This window comes from Microcaecilia unicolor, chromosome 6 (genome assembly GCF_901765095.1).
Source record: "Microcaecilia unicolor chromosome 6, aMicUni1.1, whole genome shotgun sequence".
Lineage (NCBI taxonomy): Eukaryota > Metazoa > Chordata > Amphibia > Gymnophiona > Siphonopidae > Microcaecilia > Microcaecilia unicolor.
In genome coordinates this window covers 118,461,899-118,484,922 of record NC_044036.1, presented here as the reverse complement: position 1 = coordinate 118,484,922, position 23,024 = coordinate 118,461,899, and the positions used below count along the sequence as shown (strand labels likewise).

Here is a 23,024-nt window from a genome sequence, read left to right as displayed (position 1 = left end):
GTTTTGGTCGCCTCATCACAAAAATTACATAGGGGGATTGGGAAAAAGTACTGAGAAGAGTGACAATAATAAAGGTTAATAAAAAAACAAAACTAAACAAACAAGAAGGTCCTAGGCTATAAAGGCAATACTGTAGGTGTACTACAGTAACTGTACTACATTATCCAGAAAGAAGGGGATGGAACAGCTCTTTTATGAAGATAAAAGAATTACTAGATTAGGGCTTTTCATATTGGAGAAGAAATGATAGATGGGCTATGATGGAGACTTACAAAATCATGAGTGGTGAGGAACAGAATTACTATTTACAGTGTTAAACTTTACAAGGACTAGGAGATACTCCTTCAAACTAGCAAGTAACCGATTTAAAATATATTCTACAATCAAGCCATGGAATTAGATGTCTCTTTTGAACAAACAATTATACTTGAAACAAATCAAATTAAAGAGAGTCAAATAACTTTAATAAAAGAAAATGTATATTTACATAGGAAAATATAAACTTTAGAAAATCTACAAAGGATGAAAACATTGAGATTTATAAATTTTCCTAAAGTTCCAGCAGTGGCTCCTTTAATAACATTTAAAAGATATCTTTCTGAAGTATTAAAAATTACTGAACAATTGTTTCCACCTGTAGCAAGGATTTATTATTTGGCTCCCTATGTTAAGAAACCAAGTGAGCGCATAATACCATCTATGGAAACCCCATTTGAGGAGCTAAATTTGAATTTATCACAAACAATTGAACATGAACTATGTGGAGTACAACCTGCTACATTAATTATAGACTTTGTTCTACAGCCGGATCGGGACTGGATCTTGAAAACTTTCTTTAAACATAGACATGAAGTCTTTCTGAATTGCAAAGTCAAAGTATTTCCTGATATAGACAAACTCAGAAAAGACGCCAGTCTTTTTTGAAACTTCGTGATCGTGTATTGTCACAGGGTGGAATTTTCTGGCGTAATTTTCCTTGTAAATGTGTTGTTAAATTTCAGTCTATTAAATATGTTTTCTTTGAGAGTGATCAGTTAGCAAAATTCCTGGACTCCAGACAAGAGCCAGCCGTAAACTCTCTGGTGCTTCCTCCATTAGTATCTACTCCATGATAGGATAAGTGGGAATATGTTCTATTCATTTTTTTCTTATGTTAACCAATTTTTGAATAGTGCCTTGCCTATAATTGTGGACTTTAGCAGTAATTATCATTTAATAGATTTTCTTTATAAAATATTTTCTTGTATGGTATGGTAATACTCCTTTTCTGCACAAATGTTTCTTGTAAAATTCATTAAAATTATTAAAAAAAGGAATTGGATGTCTTGACCATATCCTCTGGTAACAGCTGTAGCTGGGTTTATGGGCTTGGCAGACTTCAGTGGAAGTCTTGTGAGGCCACTGCTGGAAGTCTCGGCAGCCATTTTTAAAGAGCAATATGGCAACAGAGGGGTCAGTGCCGGCAGCAGGCAAGGAAGCCTGGGGATCTTTCCTGCCCTGAAGACTCCACTAGACCACCAGGGTGGCTTCAGGTAGGTGCTGGAAGGGCACCATGTGGCTCAGGGGAGGGGAGGCAAGGAGACAGATTGTGGCAATGGCGGGGAGCAGTGCCATGGGGCCCCTGGAGGCGTGGGGCCCTGTGCGACAGCTCCTGTCACCCCTTCCTAAGACCCTGTTCTTATGTTCTGTAGTTGGCTCCAGAATGGAAAATTAAATTGAATCTCCAACATGCAAACCATGGCTACTCATAATATAATACACCTTTTATTTGTACTAAGTAAAACTGGAATATATTAATGGTTCTTTCAGCTGGGAATACAGAAAAAAGATGTAATAGTTTAGAAATACATATAAAAATGTTTATGAATATGTCAGAACTGTCCATATAAATCATTCATGATATCTCTCTGAATCTGATTTTTCTTTCGATTTAGTGTGCTTGCCAGTGCATCAATGTTTTCATATTGTTTGCAACTGGACCAATGTTTTACGGACCATATCAATCTCAGTAAAATGTCCACAAGTGTTACAGCTGGATTCTAGGTCATCTGAGTTTGATTTTCTGACTCCTGACCTGGTATTTGGCTTAAACAGCAGGATTCCAAGTACCAAGAAGACCTGGTGTGTGAGAAAACAGAATTCAACTGACTCCTCACAACATGCAGTTGGATTGGCAACAGTGACACTGAGTCTCTTTTTTGTTTTTTTTAATATAAATTTCTGATCCATGCTAGTAACCCCTATTTCGGTGTGGAAAGTTGTTCTTTTGTGCTGCTAACCTGGTTTGTCTAAGTCTCTCCCCTAGCTTCTGACATCGTGGAGAGTTGTACATCATACATGACCATGTTGAAATTATCCCAAGCAAATATCTTCTTCATGGTGGGGTTATAGTCTATCATACTATTATACCTGTAGCGGTTCTTGAAGGCGACGCCCAGTTCTCTGCTCTTCCTAGTACTGGTGTCATAGGCAAAGTTGACCACAGTATCTGGTGCAGAGTAACTGCTGACTGTATATAAAGTGCCACAGATCATGAAGGAATTGGCAACAGATTGCTTGCGGATGGCTGTTTCCCAGGTCTGCTGTACCTCTAAGGTATCAGGGTCCAGTTTGGAGAGAACTATAAGGCCTCTGGTTTCATCAGTGCTATAGACTGCCCACAGCCCAGTCTCATCGATGGCCAGATCAATGTCTGTATATCCTCCCCAGGAATAGGGAAACTGTCCATGGTATCCAGCATTGGGAAGTTCCTTCTGAAGAGTTAGATTTTCCATCACTAGGTTGTACTTGGCTAGGATCCTGGACTTGCGCTTCTGAAAGTAGAGGAAACCCTTAAATATAACAGCTCCTGTGCTCTCTATGGGCTGTGGTAATACATGAACCTTGGATGGGTAACCCTTCCTGAAGTCATCAAGATTGTCATACTCAAAGACTTGTCGTATATCATTGCCCACAGCATTGATTCTCCATATGGTCTCATGCGTATAAGGTAACACAGGTTCTGGGTCTCTCATCCACACCCCATACTTTCCAGCGATATTCTCAGCCTTGCGGAATGTCATGGGGTCCCCGACCCACACGAGTTCTCCACAGCCTGTAAAAGGACAAAAGACAAAGTTCACAATATTCAGTGCTGAACCACATTCAGGCCCTGGCACTGAAAAGTGGGGGCTACATGTGGGCAGGCAGGCAGGCTGCCGCAGCTCATGCAGGCCCAGCCAATAATAAATACAAGACAGGAAAAGTCCTCTACGATGACAAAGCACACAAGGTGAAAATAGAGGCTGTCCAAAGATGAGTCACCACTGGAGATATGAATCCAACAGTCTTTATTATTCTACTTAAAAGAAAGGCCCGACAAGGGCTGTGTTTCAATGCACGCAAGTGTCTACTTCAGGGGTTATACAGTGAAATCCAAGGCAATATACAGGACCGCAGCCCTGCTCTTCTCTGAAGTTTTAGACCTTACCCAACGTGCGATTTTTGCTACTATAGCAATTATATACAAGCAATTTGGGTAAGGTCTAAAACTTCAGAGAAGAGCAGGGCTGTATATTGCCTTGGATTTCACTGTATGACCCCTTAAGTAGACGCTTGAGTGCGTCGAAACACGGCCCGTGTCGGGTCTTTCTTTTAAGTATAATAATAAAGACTGTTGGATTCATATCTCCAGTGGTGACTCCTCTTTGGTCCGCCTCTACTTTCACCTTGTGTGCCAGCCAATATTAAGCCAGGGCCTGCATAAGACAGTTATGCAGGTCCTGGCTGAATATCAGCCGGGACCCGCATAACATAAAAAATATTTTTAAAGTGCCACAATCCCCCTCCCAGCCTCCCTCCTTCCTTCCCACCTTCTCCCTTTAATCCCTGGTAGTGCAGAAGGCCTTTGGGGAAAGAAGCGCAGATCCCTTGCACTTGTCCCTAGTGGCTGGCCTTACAAAATGGCTGCCACAACCACTTGTGTAAACCAGCAGCTTGCATTACTTGTGAGGCCATCCACTAGGCAGAGATAGGCAATTCCAGTCCTCGAGAGCCACAGGCAGGTCAGGTTTTCAGGATATCCACAATGAATATGCAGGAGATAGATTTGCATACCAAGGAGGCAGTGCTTGCAAATCTATCTCCTGCATATTCATTGTGGATATCTTGAAAACCTGACCTGCCTGCGGCTCTTGAGGACCGGAGTTCCTACCCCTCCGCTAGGGGAAGGAGCAAGGGAGCAGCGCTCCTGGTCCCAACGACCCTCTGGACAACCAGGGATTAGAAGGTAGGCCTTGGGGTGGCCTACCTGGAATACTGGGACTGGGGGGGGGGTGACATTGTGGGGGGGGGGGTTAAACTTGGTGTGGGCTGACAAAAGGGTGAGAAGGAAGGAGGGGGATCACAGCACTTTAAAATTCTTAAGTTATGCGGGTGATGGCCTGATATTCAGTGGCGGCACCTGCAATGCTAAGTGGCCTAATTTAGGATAGCTTTTGAGCGGTCTTAAATTAGGCTACTTAGCAATGTGGGTGCCAGTACTGAATATTGCTGGCACCTGCATAACCTGGGCTCCTCCCTCCCACTGCCCCCAGTACCACCCCTGACATCCACACTTTCCATGTTCAATAGCATTAGTGTCACTGAATATCAGGGGTTAAACAGCCCCAGGGAATTTAAGCGGGCAGGAGCCTCTCCTGCCTGCTTAAATTGCTCTGAATATCAGGCCCAAAGTGCTTACTTCTCTAGTGAACAAGATATTTAGGAATGCAAGATCAGAGCAGGACATTTGGCACAAATGTAAGGATACTTCTAACACACAAAATCTGCAGCTGTAGCAAACAGAACCAAAACTAGTGAGGAACTAGATCTGCAAAATACCAAATGCAGGTATACGTATGTTTGCTGAGATAACCTGAACCTTAGACTAGCGCCAAGCTTTTTAGTAACCTATTTTCAAATAATTGTAACTTGTTATATCCAATTGCAGTTTCACATTTGGCCAGCTGTAGATCTTTTTTTTGTTGTTTTTAAAGAGTGGCCTGTCAATGCAGGTGCAGAGGATGTTGCCTTAGCTGTCCTGCTCTCAGGAAAAAAGTGCTACATCTCTTGTTACTGTTATCTTTCCTGCCCCTACTATACTGTTCATATGATGTTAGAGAAAGCTTTTCTTTCTTTTTTTTTTATATATACCTAATTTTAATCATTATTATTATATTTATTTATAGCAATTTATATTCTTACAAGTATAACTTGCAAAGTGAAATACAGAGAAAAATTAAATATAAAGAAAAAAAATATTCCAAGAATATACAACAAATCTCTTTCTTAGACCACAAAAAAAAAACCTAGATGGGGGGGGGGGGGGGGGGGGGGTGCGATTTACAGATAAGGAAATCAAAATACAATAAGAAAAGCAGAAATAAGTAAGTGACCTAGCCTGAATAATCCCACCCTATTATTAACTTAATTAGTTGTTCCTTCAATTATTATACCTTTAACCTACTAGATAGCTTCTTCATGTCCAAAAATGAAGTTGTTCTGGTTCAAAGAAAATATATTTATTGCCCAAGAATCAAATTAGGCATTTATATGGATATGCCAATAGAAATGAGTAGAGAAAGCTTTTCTAGTCTTAATGATCTGTAGAGTTAGAAGCAAGAGTATTTTTTTTTACTTTTTTTACATTTTCTTCAAAAATATTTCTTGCAAATGCTCCATTCAGATTATAAAACTAGTGCCTACCCTGTCCCAGTCCTTGATTGCCAACTGATTCTATCTGTACTTGGCAGACCTTAAGCAAACAACATCCCACCACTATCAGAGAAACTTGGAATCCCTAGCCTCCCACCAGTGGCGTTCCTAGCCTCGATGACACCCGGGCTGGATCGCAGATGCGCCCCCTCCCCCGGGTACAGCGCCCCTTCCCGGTGAAATGACCCCCCCCTGGGTGCACGCCACTAGGGGGGGGGTGCCGCGGCGCGCGCCTGTCAGCTGCGAGTTTCAAATCGCTACGCTAAATTCTCTCGTTCGCTGCAGCTCCCTCCCTCTGCCCCGGAACAGGAAGCCTGTTCCAGGGCAGAGGGAGGGAGCTGCAGCGAACGAGAGAATTTAGCGTAGCAATTTGAACTCGCAGCCGACAAGCGTGCACTGCGGCACCCCCCCAGCGGCGTGCACCTGGGGTGGACCGCCCCCACCCCCCCCCCCCCCCCTTGGTACGCCACTGCCTCCCACTCACATTTTTTTACTGCATCTGGCTAACAGGCAATATTATGCTTCCCCTCCGGATTATCTAATTCCATAAGTGGCGTGGAGGAGTTGCCTAGTAGTTAGAGCACCAGGCCAGGAAGCAGGGAACCCTGGTTCAAATCCAAATCCCACTGTGGCTTCTTGTGACTTTGGGCAAGTTATTTAGACCTCCTTAACTTCACATACAAACAGAGATTGTAAATATCTCCTATACCTGAATGTAACTCACCTTGAACTAATTCCACATAGATGAGTGTTTTCAGTAAACCTAGTGCCTTTTGTATGAATTTCATAAATTAACATGGATCTGTGGTACTTATCCTCCATAGCCTGAGCCTAACTTGACCAAACACTTGCTATGAGGTACCAGGCCTTCAGAGGGTGAAGTTCATGGGTTGAAATCATAAAATGTTATTTGTAATTCATTGGACTTCTCAAGCATGAAAGATATTATCTTGAACTTCAGCTCATCTGGTTTGTATAGTTCTCCCCCTTCCTTCCTCGCCATCTTAACCTTCTATGTTATTTTAGAAGCTGCTCTGTTGGGTGATACTCCTTGACCTTAGAGGGTATTTCTTTAAACTGTGCATATTTCTAAAATGGTTGCCACCCAACGGGGCCCCGTCACTTAACCTATAACACTGAGGAAAACAATACAGTCTTGAAGATGAACGTCAGCCTCAGGTTTGAATGCTAGTCAAGATGGTATGTCTGCAGAGAAACCAAGGGTGGACCATCCCAAAGCTGAAGATTTACCACCGCTGAGCTGGAGATTGAAGGTCAATGAGTGAGGTTTTTCTCACAAGCCCCAACCATGTCTAAAACCAGTTCTGGCAGAAGCATATTCCAAAAACAAACATATTCTAATCAATAAATAGAAAATAATTTTTTTCTACCTTTGATGTCTGGTCATTTTATTTTTCTTATTGTGTTGGTCCCAGTCTCTGGTTTCTGCTTTCCTCTTTCTTCTCTTAACTGTTTTGCCAGAGTCTCCTTGTCCATTTGGCACTTTTTTTCTCTTCATGTCTGCCATCTTCTCTACATCCCTATCTATCTGACCCAGCGTCACCCCTATCTTCCTGCTATATTGAGCATCTCCCATCTCTGTCCCTATTCTTGCCCTAACATCATTCTTCAGTGTCCCTATGCTCCCTGTCATGTGTCAACATCTCTCCCTCTTTCTTTCCTCCCTCTGCCCCCCCCCCCAAAGGTCCAGCAAGTGTTCCTTTCTCTTCCCTCGCTCCTGTTCCGTCTCCCCTTTGCAGGACCAACACCTCTCCCTTTTCCTTCTTTCCCAGCAGGTCCTGGCACCAATCTTCTTTCTTGTCCTCCCTCCCCCAAGTCCAGCACCGTTCTCCCTCCTTGACCCCACCCATGTAGCACCTCTCTCCTTCCTTGGCCCTCTTAATGCAGCACTTCTCTACCCCCTTACCTCCCCTGAAGCAGCACTTTTCTCACTCCTTGCCCCCACTCCTGATGCAGCACCTCTCTTCCTCTTTGTCCTCCCCTCCCCCCCCCAATTTGGTACCTCTCTTTCCTTGCCATGATTAATTTTTCTGTGCACTGCCAGCACCCTCAGAAATATCTGGTTGCTTCAACCAATCCAGGGGTCTTCCTTCAACCATGTCCTACCCTCGAGGAAACAGGAAGTTGCTTCAGAAGAGGTGGGACACGACTGAAGGAAGGGCTCTGTACTGGTTGAAGCAGCCTGCTATTGCTGAGGGTGCTGATCGTGCACAGGAAGGAAAATCGAGGCATGGAAAAAGAAGTACCAGATTGTGGGGGAGGGGGGAAGACAAAGAGGGAGAAAGGTGCTACATTCAAGGGGGGTGATGGGAAGAGATGCCCAATCCCAAGGAAGGAAGGGTAGAGGAGGGGAGGGAAGGATAGGATGGAATGCCAATGCATGAAATTGGACCCCTTAATGTGTGAGAAGGAGAAGGGACCTGAATGTGTGTGTCACACATCGAATGCATGTGATTTGACTTGTCTATCTGGCTTTATTAAAGTACCTGAATTAAAAAATGGAGCTAATGGAAATAAAAGGTCCCAGATTTTCATGTGTTATTTTTGTAGAAGCAAAAGTGAATGTGCTAGCATGTGGCCCACACTTTTCTACTCTCCCTGACTGTGATAGTCCTAGAGAAAGGGCTTCTACCTAAACCATCAGCTTCCACTGGCTTCAAAGACCTCATCTACTTATATATCAGAAAGACACAAAAGTCTCCTTAGTATTGATTCATCAGGCTGATAGGTAAGATTTGGTGTTCTCGTCGGTGTCTCTGAGGTGAATTTGATATTCAGCATATATTACTTCTCTGTCAGTAATGCTGGCCTTGAATTAACTGTCTGTGGCTTCGAATGCTGCCTGCTGTATCCATGCTTTAGTTCCTCTGATTCTGCCCATAGCAATGCTGTGAATCTCATGAGGCTGCCAGTTCAGCGTGCCCAGTGACTACACAGAGGCAAAGCAAGGAAAAGGAGCAGAAGGAACCCATCAGACCTCCAGGCAGCACAAGAAAAACTCACTCTTTCAAAGCAGCTCAGATTAGAAAGAGGAAACAAAGGAGGGGCAGGGAAGACAAAGAGGGTCCAGGTACCGGTAGTGGCTGCTTCTCTGCTGCTAGAGCTATTGAGAAAAGAGGGGATCCCTTGAATGTGTCTGGCAGTAGGGATCCCTGTTTGCTCAGATTTCAGCTCCTGGTAGACCATGCTGTCTGCTTCCCATCTGGATGCTGAAACACAGGATTGCAGTAATTAGTCTTAGCGCAATGAAAATCACCAAGGACCTCAGGAATAAATATGTTACATATCATCTGTATGCCCTCCTCTTAACCTTCCCTAATGCTTCTTTGGAGTAGCACATACTTCATATTTTCTGATTATACCTTTGATATAAACACAGTTTGCCTTAAAGTGAATATTTTCATGTCTTGTTTTCTGTCTACTATTCAGAAGTTACTTCAGATGGTTCTACAAAATCTACCAACTGTATTTCATAGACTTCTATTGCAATGTCTAGTATTATGTCTTCTAACCAAGCTTACGAGCTCCTTGGCTTATGCATTTGCAAGTCTCTGTTATTTTGATTTATATAAGGCTAGTCTCATTTTTAGCTGGAGATTCCCTCTTTGGAATGATAGTGTCAAGAGCTGTAATTCAAAGTGATGTAAGTTTGCTTTCTATATTTTAGCACTATTTTTTCAGGTAGGACTCTGTGCAATCTACTGACTGGATGTACCTCTGAGCAAAAACTTACCTTGGTGAGAACAAGCATCATCTTCACTGACCTTATTTTTCCTCTCTCTTTCTCTCTGTCTCAGGTACATAAAAACCACCACTGTTGATTAATCCAGCAGCATCACAAGGGACCACTGTGCTTCCCCCTAGCTTCTGCTCATCCCTCTCAGTATTTATGTCAACAAATATGCTAACCTCACCAAACTTTTTACCTCCACTCGGCTTCAGCTGTTCCTTTATCACCACCTATTTGGGTCTTTAGATATAATACCTACATCATGTGGCATAACCCGTGAGTGCCTGGTTCCCGTTTCATCTTATGGAACAGAAATAGGGAATTAGATTTCCTGCGCTCTGTAGTGTCAGTGTTCATCTCACAGCATCCTAGCTCTGGTTCCTACTCATCTGAAGAAATTTATAAATTGTGAACTCTGCGAACCACAATTTCCTGATTATAAAAGCAGATTGCACATATCCCAGATGAGCAGCTTGTCCTGCACCTGCAATTTTCATTCTATTCTGCCAAGAAATCCATCTGGTCCGGGACTTTGACATTGCTTTGCTTCCATCATGTACTTCCCAACATTGTCCTCACAAATTGCATTTCTAAATTGTCTATATTACACTATAGTGAAAGTGATGACCTTGCATAGTGTGGCAGCTCCATTATTGTACTGTACGTCATGCTAAGCAGAGTGTGAGGACAAAGAAAGGACTAGTTTTAACCCATCACCAACAAAACTGATTAAAAAGGAGCCAAGAAGTTTGTTGGGTAGAGGAACAGCCTGTATGCAATGAGCTTTCAGGACTTCTGCCATCTTTAGATGTGCATTACAAAACATTTATTAGTACAGTGGTAATGAATGACCTGTTCCCTCTGATAATCTATGACCTGAGCTATCTCAAAACCAGCATGCCCACAACTCGGTGTCAGTCCAGTCTCTCCTTTATAGAGTCTATACAACATAGCTGCTTCCCTTACAGTTGTGGAAATGGAAGAAAAGGGTTAATTCTGTGCTTTAAGAAAATATGTAACTTAGAAATTAGCTTTTAATCAGAATATAGTGGTTATTTTAGAAGCTCTATTCATGTTTTGGTCATCTGAAAACTGCCATTTAGACATCCATATTGCATAGAGGTCCAAAATCCAATTACATAAAGCCAGGATATGGAGGTCTATCGCTGCAGTACGTCCATATGGTAAGGAATAGAGAGGGGCCAAAATATGGACATCCAATAAATTTTGATTACAGAAGGGGACGGGACGTCCATGTCTAAAAAGATGGACACCTGTATTTAGACCTGGTACTTGTAACATCCAGGTTACAGAAAGGTACTCTGATTGAGCAGCTGTCCACTGGAGGGATTAAGGCATAACACCTCCATAATCACCACTGGTTTCTGTCCCTCTCCCTCTCCCCTGAATGTGAAACCAGCAAGGGATACCAGGCTCTGTGACTGCCTCTGTTACTATAGGCATTCTTAACAGAATAACATGCAGATCTGAGGGGTTGTCTAATGGTTAGTGCAGTGGACTGAGAATCAAGGGGACCCAGGTTCAGATCCCATGCAGTTCTTTATTTTTTTCTTTTGTAATTTGTGAGCCATCCAGGGACAGAAACATAACTACTGTATCTGAATTAATTGAATTGAAGAATAGAATTGAAAAATATATAAGTGAAAAATGAACTTGCAGAACTATTGTTAGTAATATGTAATTTATCTTTAAAATCAAGCATGGTACCGGAAGATTGGAGGGTGGCCAGTGTAATGCCAATTTTTAACAAGGGTTTCAGAGGTGATCCAGGAAATTACAGACTGCTGAGCCTGACATCGGTGCATGACAAAATGGTAGACACTATTATCTGGATTTTCAACAGGCATTTGACAAAGTACCTCATGAAAGACTCCAGAGGAAATTGGAAAGTCATGGAATAGGAGGTAGTGTTCAATTGTGGATTAAAAACTGGTTAAAACAGTAGGGTTAAATGGTCAGTATTCTCAATGGAGAAGGGTAGATATTGGGGTTCTTCTGCAGGGGTCTGTGTTGGGACTGCTGCTTTTTAACATATTTATAAATGATCTAGATATGGGAATAACTAGTGAGGTAATTAAATTTGAAGACACAAAGTTATTAAAAGTTGTTACATTGCAAGAGGATTGTGAAAAGTTGCAAGAAGGCCTTACGAGACTGGGAGATTGGGCATCCAAATGGCAGATGACGTTTAATGTGAGCAAGTCAAAGTGATGCATGTGGGAAAGAGGAACCAGAACTATAGCTACATGGTGCACGGTTCCATGTTAGGAGTCATCATTGACGATACTTTGAAACCCTCTGCTCAGTGTGCTGCAGCAGCAAAGAAAGCAAATAGAATGTTAGGCAGGGGCGTAGCCACGGGTGGGCCTGGACGGGCCCAGGCCCACCCACTTGCCCTCCAGGCCCACCCATCCAAATCCTTCATCGCTGTCGCTGCCTTTTCTCCCGCGGCTTCCGGGAGGCAGCGATCAGCGTTACCTGTCAGTGCCTGCCCTGAAATTATGCTTCTCTTCTCCCCAGGCTTCGCCCCGCTCATTTCTTCACTCATCGGCAGCGCTACGCTACGCTGCGCTGCTATTCAAACAGGCAGCTCCACTCCTTTCTGCTGCGTCCATCCGGCCCTACTAAACAAGAAGTGCATCAGAGGGCCAGATGGACGCGGCAGAGAGGAGCGGAGCTGCCTGTTTGAATAGCAGCGCAGCGCTGCCGACGAGCGAAGAAACGAGCGGGGCGAAGCCTGGGGAGAAGAGAAGCATAATTTCAGGGCAGGCACTGACAGGTAACGCTGATCGCTGCCTCCCGGAAACCGCAGGAAAAAAGGCAGCGACAGCGATGAAGAATTTGGATGGGTGGGCCTGGAGGGCAAGTGCTGGATTTGTGGTTTGTTGGTTGGGGGGGAAGGAATACTTTTGCCAGAGACAGAGTCAGACCTGTAGGAGGAAGGGGATTAGAGGGAACTGGGAAGGAAGAGAGCTGCTGGAGGTGGGAGGAAGGGGCTGGAGAGCTTCTGGAAGAGGGAGGGAAGGGAGAGAGCTGCTAGACATGGGAGGGAGAGGAGGAAGGGGTTGGAGAGCTGCTGGACAAGGGAGGAAGAGGAGGAAGGGACTGGAGGGAAGGGAGAGAGCTGCTGGACATGGGAGGAAGAGAAGGAGGGGACGATGGAAGGGAGAGAGCTGCTGAAGGAAGGGGAGGAGGGGACTGAATGGAAGGGAGAGAGCTGCTGGACATGGGAGGGAGAGGAGGAAGGGGCTGGAGAGCTGCTGGACAAGCTAGGAAGAGGAAGAAGGGACTGGAGGAAAGGAGGAGAGCTCCTGGACATGGGAGGAAGAGGAGGAGGGGACGATGGAAGGGAGAGAGCTGCTGAAGGAAGGGGAGGAGGGGACTGAATGGAAGGGAGAGAGCTGCTGGACATGGGAGGGAGAGGAGGAAGGGGTTGGAGAGCTGCTGGACAAGGGAGGAAGAGGAGGAAGGGACTGGAGGGAAGGGAAAGAGCTGCTGGATATGGGAGGAAGAGAAGGAGGGGACAATGGAAGGGAGAGAGCTGCTGAAGGAAGAGGAGGAGGGGATCTGGGTGGAAGGGAGAGAGCTGTTAGATGTGGGAGGAAGAGGAGGAGGGGATCTGGATGGAAGGGAGAGAGCTGCTGGACATGGGAGGAGAACTGGAGGGAAGGGAGAGAACTGCTGGTACAGCACAAGGAGGGAGGGAAGGGAAACAGAGATACCAGACCAAGGAGATGAAGGAAAAGGGAATATTAAACCTACAGCTTGAGGGAGGGAGGCAGGAAATCAAGCAACCAAACCAGATGCTGGAAAGAGGAGGGAGTGAGAAGGAGAGAAGCTGGATGGGGTAGGGTCAGAGAGGGTAGAAATATATTGGCACTGGGGACAAAGAGAGGGGAGAAGATGGACAGAGTAATATAGGGACACAGAGAAAAGGAGATACTAAACATGGAGGAAGATAGAGGTACAGAGATGGAAGAAGATGGAAGGATGGCAGAGAAACAGGGAAAACAGATGGAAGGATGGCAGAGAAACAGGGAAAACGGATGGGTGGGGAGAGAGACACTGGATGGAAGGATGCAGAGAGAAAGGGGAGAGACTGGAAGGATGTGGAGAGAGAAGGGACACTGAACAGAAAAGGGTAGAGAGATAGACACTGGTTAGAAGGAGGGAGAGAGACATTAGATGGAAGGATCAGGAGAGAGAGTAGATGGGTAGAAGGATGGGGAGAGAAAGAGGGAAGACGCTGGATGGAAGGGTAGGGAGAAAGAGGTGACACTGGATGGAAGGATGCAGAAAGAAAGAGGGGAGACTATTGGAGGATGGGGAGAGAGAGGGGAGACACTGGAAGGATGGGGAGAGAAAGAGGAGAGCTGCTGCATGGAAAGGGGGAGTAGTGAAAGATTGGAGAATAAGAGGAAGGGGCATGGGGAGAACAAGGGTGAGAAAAAGATGAAAAGCCATAAGTAGATGAAGGAAATTAAAGAATGGATAGTAAGAATGAATTAAATCTGGACACAGAGAGAGGCAGAAAAATATTGAAGAAAGCAAAGAAAAAGGAGAGAAAAATGACAAATGGCCAGGAAACCCTGGCAGAAGAGTTTAAACGAAAGAAAGCAGAATCTAGAGACACAATGAGACAAAGTAAATGGCCATACAACAAAGGTAAAGAAAATAATTTTATTTTTAATTTAGGATAAAGTAATATGGTGTTAATAAAGTTTCAGAGACCAATACTTCCTTCCTTAGGTCAGGAGAGGATACCGTAACAGCATTATACTGACCTGAGGCAGGAGGTTTTGGCCTCTGAAAGCTCACTGAAAAGGATTAGTAAATTGTCTGAAATCGGATGCACTGAAAAGCAGCACTTTACCCTGTGTGACAAATGCATCTGAGTGTGACTAAATTTTGCTGGGGGGGGGGGGGGGGGGGGTACAGAGAAAATTTTGTGCCCACCCACTTTGGGTTCAGGCCCACCCAAAATTGGCAGTCTGGCTACGCCACTGATGTTAGGTATTATTAGGAAAGGAATGGAAAATAAAAATGAAGATGTTATAATGTCTTTGTATCACTCCATGGTGCGACTGCACCTTGAATACTGTGTGCAATTCCGGTCACCGCATCTCAAAAAAGATATAGTGGAATTAGAAAAGGTACAGAGAAGGGTGACAAAAATGATAAAGGGGATGGGACGACTTCCTTTTGAGGAAAGGCTGAAACGTCTTGGGCTCTTCAGGCTGGAGAAAAGACAGCTGAGGGGAGATATGATAAAGGTCTATAAAAATAATGAGTGGAGTAGAACAGGTAGATGTGAATCACTTGTTTACTTTTTTCAAAAATACTAGGACCAGGGGGGCACGCAATGAAGCTACAAAGTAGTAAATTTAAAATGAATCAGAGAAAATATTTCTTCACTCAGCGTGTAATTAAACTGTGGAATTCATTGCCAGAGAATGTGGTAAAAGCAGTTAGCTTAGCAGGGTTTAAAATAAGTTTGGCTAGCTTCCTAAAAGAAAAGTCCATAAGCCACTATTAAAATGGAAAAATCCACTGCTTATTTCTGGGATAAGCAGTATAAAATATATTGTACTGTTTTATGATCTTGCCAGGCACTTGTGGCCTGGATTGACCATTGTTGGAAACCGGTCTTGATGGACCTTTGGTCTGTCCCAGTAAGGTAACATTTATGTACTTTATATATACCTGCATGGGCTATTGAAGTGGTGTACATTCAGCTACAGTAGACATGTTTCTGTTCCTGGAGAGCTCACAATTAAAAAAAAAAATAATAAAACACAAACAACTGAGGTAGGATTTCAACCTGGGTCCTCTTCTTCTTAGCTCACTGCTCTAACCATTGAGCTACCCTCTGCCCTGGATGAATGTCTAGTTGATTTTTTATAAGATGGATATTTCTGTGCTGCCATATAGACTTCCTATGGCATAGGTTCTGAGTACAAATAAGAACAGAAGCATTGCCATACTAGGACACACTTAGGGTTGCCAACATTTTGACAGAGAAAAATCCAATACCTGCCCTGCTCCATGCCCATCCCTTGCTTCACCCATGCCCCCCCCCCCCCCTTGTTCCACTCCCATGGCCCTGCCCAAAGTCCTTTACCACATCTACTGTTGTACCTGTCTTCCACCCACCCCTCTATAACCAAATATCCACACTAGGGTTGCCATATCAGATGAAAAAAATGCCACATGTTCTAGGATTCCTTCACAAACACACTGTCTGATGTTAGAAGAAATTAAAATTATTAAAGTTTGTATGTCCCCTCAGTAAGGCCAATAATCCCTCCACTGGAGAACACTATGCACTACTAGTACTAACTGCTAGGACTCAAAGAGCAAGAACCTTATGTGTGAACAGGAAACACTGTAAATATTACACCAGACCCTAAAACACCAATACATCATCTAGGAACTGAAATGCAAGATATGAGAGGTGCACATTTCCCAATGCTGATATATTCCAATTAATAAATTCAAAATAATTCTACCTTTGTAGTCTGAGCATTTTATTTTCCATTCAATTTGGTCCAAGTGTCGCTTCTGCTGTTCTCTAGTCTTCCTTACTTTCCAGGATGGAAATGGAAATGGGCCTTGATATACCGCCTTTCTGAGGTTTTTGCAACTACATTCAAAGCAGTTTACATATATTCAGGTACTTATTTTGTACCAGGGGCAGGATCTTCTGTACATTTGACAATTATTTTCTCTCCATGTCCATTCTCCATCTTCTCTATCTGTCCCTATTTGTCCTGTCCAGCATCTCTCCTTTGTGTCCATGCTTCTATTCTCACCACCATGATCAGCATGTGACCTTTTAGTGACCCTATCCTCCCCTTATATTCAGCATCGACCCTCTCTGCCCCTATCCCACCCCTCTATATCCCTGTACTCAGTGGCGTAGGAAGGGGGGGCGGGGGGCGGTCCACCCCGGGTGCACGCCGCTGGGGGGTGTCGGCTCCACGCTGGTGCACTGCCCTCTCTGCTCCGGAACAGGTTACTTCCTGTTCCAGGACAGAGAGAGCAGTGAACCAGCGCGGAGCCGACACACCCCAGCAACGTGCAGTCGGGGCGGATCGGCCCTCCTGCCCGTCCCTCGCCGCAGGTATGCGCTCCGGGGGGTATGCGCTCTGGGGGGGGGTGCGCTCCAGCGGGAGGAGGGTGCGCCGTGCTGCACCCGGGGGGGGGGGGGGTGCGCAGCGGCGACTCGCCCCGGGTGTCAGCTCCCCTCGCTACGGCTCTGCCTGTACTTATATCCATTCCCAGCATCTCTTCTCTGTGTTCTATCCCTCCCTTTTCTCTTCCCTTCCTCCCACCCGCATCCCTCCCTGGGTCCAGCATCTCTTTGGCTCTTTACCCCTCCTCCACTCCGGTCTCTCTCTCTCTGTTTCTTCATGCCCCCCATCCTGGCAGGTCCAGCACATATCCATCTCCATCTTCTTACCCTCCCCCCCCCATGCAGCGCATCTCCATCTCTATACCTCCCCCCGTGCAGCACATCTCCATCTCCATACCTCCCTCTCATGCAGAACATCTTCATACCTCTCTCCACCCTGTGCAGCACATCTCATCTCCATACTCCCCTCCGTGCACCACATCTCCATCTCCCTAGTCCCCCCACTACTACTACTACTACTACTATTTAGCATTTCTATAGCGCTACAAGGCATACGCAGTGCTGCACAAACATAGAAGAAAGACAGTCCCTGCTCAAAGAGCTTACAATCTAATAGACAAAAAATAAATAAAGTAAGCAAATCAAATCAATTAATGTGAACGGGAAAGAAGAGAGGAGGGTAGGTGGAGGCGAGTGGTTACAAGTGGTTACGAGTCAAAAGCAATGTTAAAGAGGTGGGCTTTCAGTCTAGATTAAAGGTGGCCAAGGATGGGGCAAGACGTAGGGGCTCAGGAAGTTTATTCCAGGCGTAGGGTGCAGCGAGACAGAAGGCGCGAAGTCTGGAGTTGGCAGTAGTGGAGAAGGGAACAGATAAGAAGGATTTATCCATGGAGCGGAGTGCACGGGAAGGGGTGTAGGGAAGGACGAGTGTGGAGAGATACTGGGGAGCAGCAGAGTGAATACATTTATAGGTTAGTAGAAGAAGTTTGAACAGGATGCGAAAACGGATAGGGAGCCAGTGAAGGGTCTTGAGGAGAGGGGTAGTATGAGTAAAGCGACCCTGGCGGAAGATGAGACGGGCAGCAGAGTTTTGAACCGACTGGAGAGGGGAGAGGTGACTGAGTGGGAGGCCAGCAAGAAGCAGATTGCAGTAGTCTAAACGAGAGGTGACAAGGGTGTGGATGAGGGTTTTGGTAGAGTGCTCGGAAAGAAAGGGGCGGATTTTACGGATGTTGTAAAGAAAGAAACGAGAGGTCTTGGCGGTCTGCTGGATATGAGCAGAGAAGGAGAGAGAAGAGTCAAAGATGACCCCAAGGTTTCGAGCTGAGGAGACAGGGAGAATGAGAGAGCCATCAACAGAAATAGAAAACGGGGGGAGCGGGGAGGTGGGTTTGGGGGGAAAAATGAGAAGCTCGGTTTTGGTCATATTTAATTTCAGGTGGCGTTGAGACATCCAGGCAGCAATGTCAGACAAGCACGCTGAAACTTTGGTTTGGATGCAAGGTGAGATATCAGGGGTAGAAAGGTAGATTTGGGAGTCATCAGCATAGAGATGGTAGGAAAAGCCATGGGATGAGATTAATGAACCAAGGGAAGAAGTGTAGATAGAAAAGAGGAGGGGACCAAGAACAGAACCCTGAGGTACGCCGACAGGCAGAGGGATAGAAGTAGAAGAGGATCCACCAGAGTGAACACTAAAGGTGCGGAGGGAGAGGTAGGAAGAGAACCAGGAAAGGACAGAGCCCTGGAATCCAAGTGAGGACAGGGTAGGACACCTGTAACACCAATTGTATCTCTGTACCCTGAAATGGTGATGTCCAGGACATCTCCATCTCTCTACCCCCCCTCCATGTCCAGGACATCTCCATCTCTCTACCCCCCCTCCATGTCCAGGACATCTCCATCTCACTACCGCCCCTGTTCAGCATATCTCCATATGTCTATGCCCCATGTCCAGATTCCAGTACATCTCCATTACCCTACCCCTCCATGTACAGCACATCTCAATCTCCCTACCCCCTACCCCCAGTCTAACATATCTCCCTCCTACTCACCCACCCCTGGATGATTTTAGCTTGTGTCCCCCTGCCCCATAGATGGTTTGGCAGCTCTCTCTCCCTCCCTCCATTCCCTTCCTCAGGTCCAGCAGCTGCAGCTCATCCTTCCTCCATTTCCTCCCATCGCTATCCAGCTCCAGCAGCATCACTCCTCCCTCCTGGTCCAGAAAACCAATGAGCCACAGACAGACAGCGCTAAAGGTGCACTGCTTACAGCTGTCCCAGTGCTTCTCTCTGTTTGGCCTGCCTTTTTTAATGCAACTTACTGTGCACAGACCAGAGAGAAGCATCAGGGCAGCCGGAAGCAACGCATTTTTAGCTCTGTCTGTGGCTCATTGGCTTCCAGGGCCAGGAGGGAGGCGGGATGCCAATGGAGGTGGGAGGGAATAGAGGTAGGGAAAGCTACAGCTGTCGGACCCGTAGGAGGGATGAGAGGGAGAGAGAACAGCCGGATCATGGGGCAGGGAGTCTGGAGTGGCAGAAAAAACGGCTTTTTTGTGCCAGTTTTAAGGGTCTGCCAGCAGCCGGCCTGGCCTTTGCAAAATTGGTCAGACCTGCTTAAACCAGTCAGTTGGCAACCCTAGACAGATCAAAGGTCAATCAAACCCAGTATACTGACTCCAACAGTGGCCAATCCAAGTCACAAGTATCTGGCATGATCCCAAAAGAGTAAACTACAACACATTACTAACCCTCCCTACTATGATCGCCTCTTTCTGTATTTGCTTGATTAGACCTACTGTTAGCCTTGTTATTATTGTTATCCTGTAACACCAATTGTATCTCTGTACCCTGAAATGGTGATGCCATGACAGGTTTTTGAAAGCCACATTGAGCCTGCAAACAGGTGGGAAAATGTGGGATACAAATGCAATAAATAAATAAAACAGATTTGATGCTGCTTATTCTAGAAATAAGCAGTGGATTTTCCCCAAGCCCATCTTAATAATAGCTTATGGACTTTTCCTTTAGGAAATTATTCAAACCTTTTTTAAACTGCTTTTACCACATTCTCTGGCAGTGAATTCCAGAATGTAATTACACGTTGAGTGAAGAAATATTTTCTCTGGTTTGTTTTAAATTTACTACTTAGTAGCTTCACTACATGCCCCCTAGTCCTAGTATCTTTGGACAGAGTAAACAAGAAATTAATGTCTACCTGTTCCACACCACTCAGTATTTTATAGACCTCTATCGTATCTCCCCTCGGCTCTCTCTTTGCCAAGCTGAAGAGCCCTAGCTCAGTTAGCCTTTCCTCATAGAGAAGTAGTCCCATCCCCTTTATCATTTTCTTCACCCTTCTCTGTACCTTTTCTAATTCCGCTATACCTTTTATGAGATGCAGTGACCAGAATTGCACAAAGCATTCGAGATATGGTTACACCATGGAGTGATTCACTACTACTACTTATTATTTCTATAGCGCTACTAGACATATGCAGCGCTGTATACTTATTCAAAGGCATTATAACATTCTCATTTTTGTTTTCCATTCTTTTACTAATAATCCCTGACATTCTATTTGCTTACTTAGTAGCTGCTGCACATTGAGCAGAGGGTTTCAATGTATCAACAACGATGACACCTAGATCCTTTTCCTGGGCAGTGACTCCTAATGTGGAAACTTGCATCATATAGATATAGTTTGGGTTCCTCTTTCCCCATACATCTCTTTGCACTTACATTAAACGTAATCTGTCATCTGAGCTAATTGTTTTGAAATTATTATTATTAGGGGTCACACAATGAAGTTACTAAGCAGTAAATTTAAAACAAAGCAGAGAAAATATTTCTTCACTCAACGTGTAATTAAACTCTGGAATTAATTGCCAGAGAGTGTGGTAAAAGCAGTTAGCTTAGCAGGTTTTAAAAAAGGTTTGGATAATTTCCTAAAAGTCCATAAGCCATTATTAAGATGGACTTGGGAAAATCCACTGCTTATTCCTAGGATAAGCAGTATAAAATCTGTTTTATTGTTTTGGGATCTTGCCAGGTACTTGTGACTTGGATTGGCCACTGTTGGAAACAGGATATTGGGCTTGATGGACCTTCAGTCTGTCCCAGTATGGCAATGTTTATGTTCTTATGTCTAATTTAAGGAGACCCCCCCCCCCCCCAAAAAAAAAATGTTTTTGCTGTTTGTGGCTAAATTTATGCTTGTTATGAAATTGGTGGCAGCTGAAATCCATGTAAATATATAGGGAATGGTGCGGGTGTCTTCTTAATCTTACTTATGTAAGTCCTGGCTAGACTTGGAAGCTGAGTCCACTGAGAGCCGAGATAGTAGCAAGCATCACTAGATTCGTAGAATTTTCTTCATCATCTCTGTACTGTGTAAACTCAGCCTGTCTTTTCACTTCACTGTTTTCTGTACTTTATCTGCAACATGTGTTTAAACTGTCACAGCAATAAAGTATCTCAAACCTACCCCCCTCTGCATCCTGTTAGGTCCTGCTCACTACAGCCCAACCCCAGACATGTTACACCCCTCTTCTTTCTGTTGAAATCACTTCTGTTATTTGGCTTATTTTCTGTCATCATATTTCTGTTGATGTTCTTTTCCACTCCCCCAGGCTGCCAAAGAACTCTTATATTCTGTTCTCAATTCTTCCCAAGGGGCAATTTCTAATTGATTCAGTTCTTTATAGGAAAAAAAAATGCTGTACTGGGGGAGAGTCACATTAGAGGCCAAGGTCCCCTACAGGTTTTAACACTCTGGCTTCAGCCTTGCCCTCTGTAGGCTATGCTCAAGTATTCTGTAGCAGACATTTCTGTTGATAAACAGTACAGTAGCATCCTGACTACAGCACTGGAAAGGCAGAAGATTCTTTCAAAACATTCGAATACATTCTTTTGAAGTTTTTCATTACCCTTTGCATGATCCTCTGCTGATATATCACAGTATAATAATTTGGAGTAAACAGCTTCTTTCTGTGCCTCACATCTGCACAGCAATGGAATAAAAAGAATAGGATGAAATTTCCTAGAGGCGATGTTAGCAGATAATTTGTGGACATTATCAGAGAACATTATTCCTCTTGCCTGCTGTCATCACCTCTGGACAGAAGACATACTGTACTTCTCTTTCCACTTTCACTCTGCAGTAACTGAGAACTTAAACTCTATATTTTGATATCCAACCATAAAACCACACAAATCTTTGACTTCTGAACTATAGATGGAAGTCAGCAGGCAAGTTGTAGATGATATTTTCAGACTCCTCCCCTCCCCTCCAGACCCTTTTAGGGCAGGAATAAATGGCATTCCCTGATCCCTCTTACCCTGTCTGGGCTCCAGCCGGGCATCCTGGACAGAGGCCTCTGAGACCTGTGGGCACTGCTTCTGCCGGAGCTCTGCCATTTCCCGCTGTCTGCTTTCCTGAGTCTGCACCAGGGCACTGTTTGCTTGCTGTAACCTGCGCTTCTCCTCCTCCAGGGCAGCTTTCTCCCTCTGCAAGTTGCTGAGGGTTTCCTCTAGCCTGTGTGCTGCTCTCTGCTGCTGAGCTTTCTCTCTCCTCAAGATTTCCACTTCTCTCTGGAGTTCTCCCATGGCTGGCACTGCTGGCACTGCTGCGGCTGGTGCACGGATCCTGTCTAACTGGCTCTTCAGATTCTCCAAGTGGCTCAACCGACTCTGTACTGAGTTCAGCTCCAGACGGTAGGTGGCATGTTCCTTTTGGAGTGCTCGAAGGGCAGACATTGTTTGGCCCGGATCTGGACAGCTCTCCTCACTCTGACTGGGAACAGTAAAAGTATAGGTGCATCTGCCATTCTGGTCATTAGCCCGTCTGAATGGGTTTGAGATCCCGAGGGCTACTGAGGCCAGGCAGAGAACAAGCAGTAGTAGCAACAGCAGCAGCTGTGATAGAGTCATTGACTTAGGTTGTCTGTCTCAGCCCTTTGAAATATGCACTCTGCAGCTTGAATTGGGACTCTGGTACTTAAACATATATGAGAGACTCCTGCAGCTGTCTGAGGCAACCAGCACAGGGCAGACTGTATTTATACAGCTGGGAGGATGCAGAGGGGAGGAGCTTGTACTTTCTTAGCTGAAGTGGATACTATGGTATGGACCTTTCAGATTCATGCTTGCAAGACTTAGACAGCCAGAGAGTGCTGAGGAGCCAAAATAGCTTGTCCATAGATTGACACTCACCTTCCTCTCTCTAAATTCAGCAGTAGTAGGGAATGTTGTGTTTCTCGGTGGGGGTAGAGAGGGGAAGAGAAAGTTACTCTCCCCAAGTGTTGCTGAACTGGTGGCAAACTTGGCTTGCTTTCGGGTTGCAGCCAAGGAGACACAAGATGATATACGTGTCCATGAAAAGCAG

The 23,024-nt window shown here is 45.0% G+C and overlaps 1 protein-coding gene across 2 annotated transcripts; it reads right to left on the bottom strand.

Annotated features, from left to right (window-relative positions):
- Positions 1-1,967: 1,967 nt before the first annotated feature.
- Positions 1,968-22,655, bottom strand: MYOC (myocilin). 2 transcript variants are annotated; one of them, XM_030206691.1, is made up of 3 exons: positions 21,979-22,655; positions 8,829-8,963; positions 1,968-3,094 (listed from the first exon to the last, which is right to left on the bottom strand). In XM_030206691.1, exons 1-3 carry the CDS (start codon positions 22,568-22,570, stop codon positions 2,289-2,291), a joined length of 1,533 nt encoding a protein of 510 aa, XP_030062551.1. In that variant the 5' UTR covers positions 22,571-22,655; the 3' UTR covers positions 1,968-2,288. The 2 variants fall into 2 exon arrangements, with proteins under 2 accessions (XP_030062551.1, XP_030062552.1); XM_030206692.1 differs by lacking the exon at positions 8,829-8,963.
- Between the last annotated feature and the right edge of the window lie 369 nt (positions 22,656-23,024).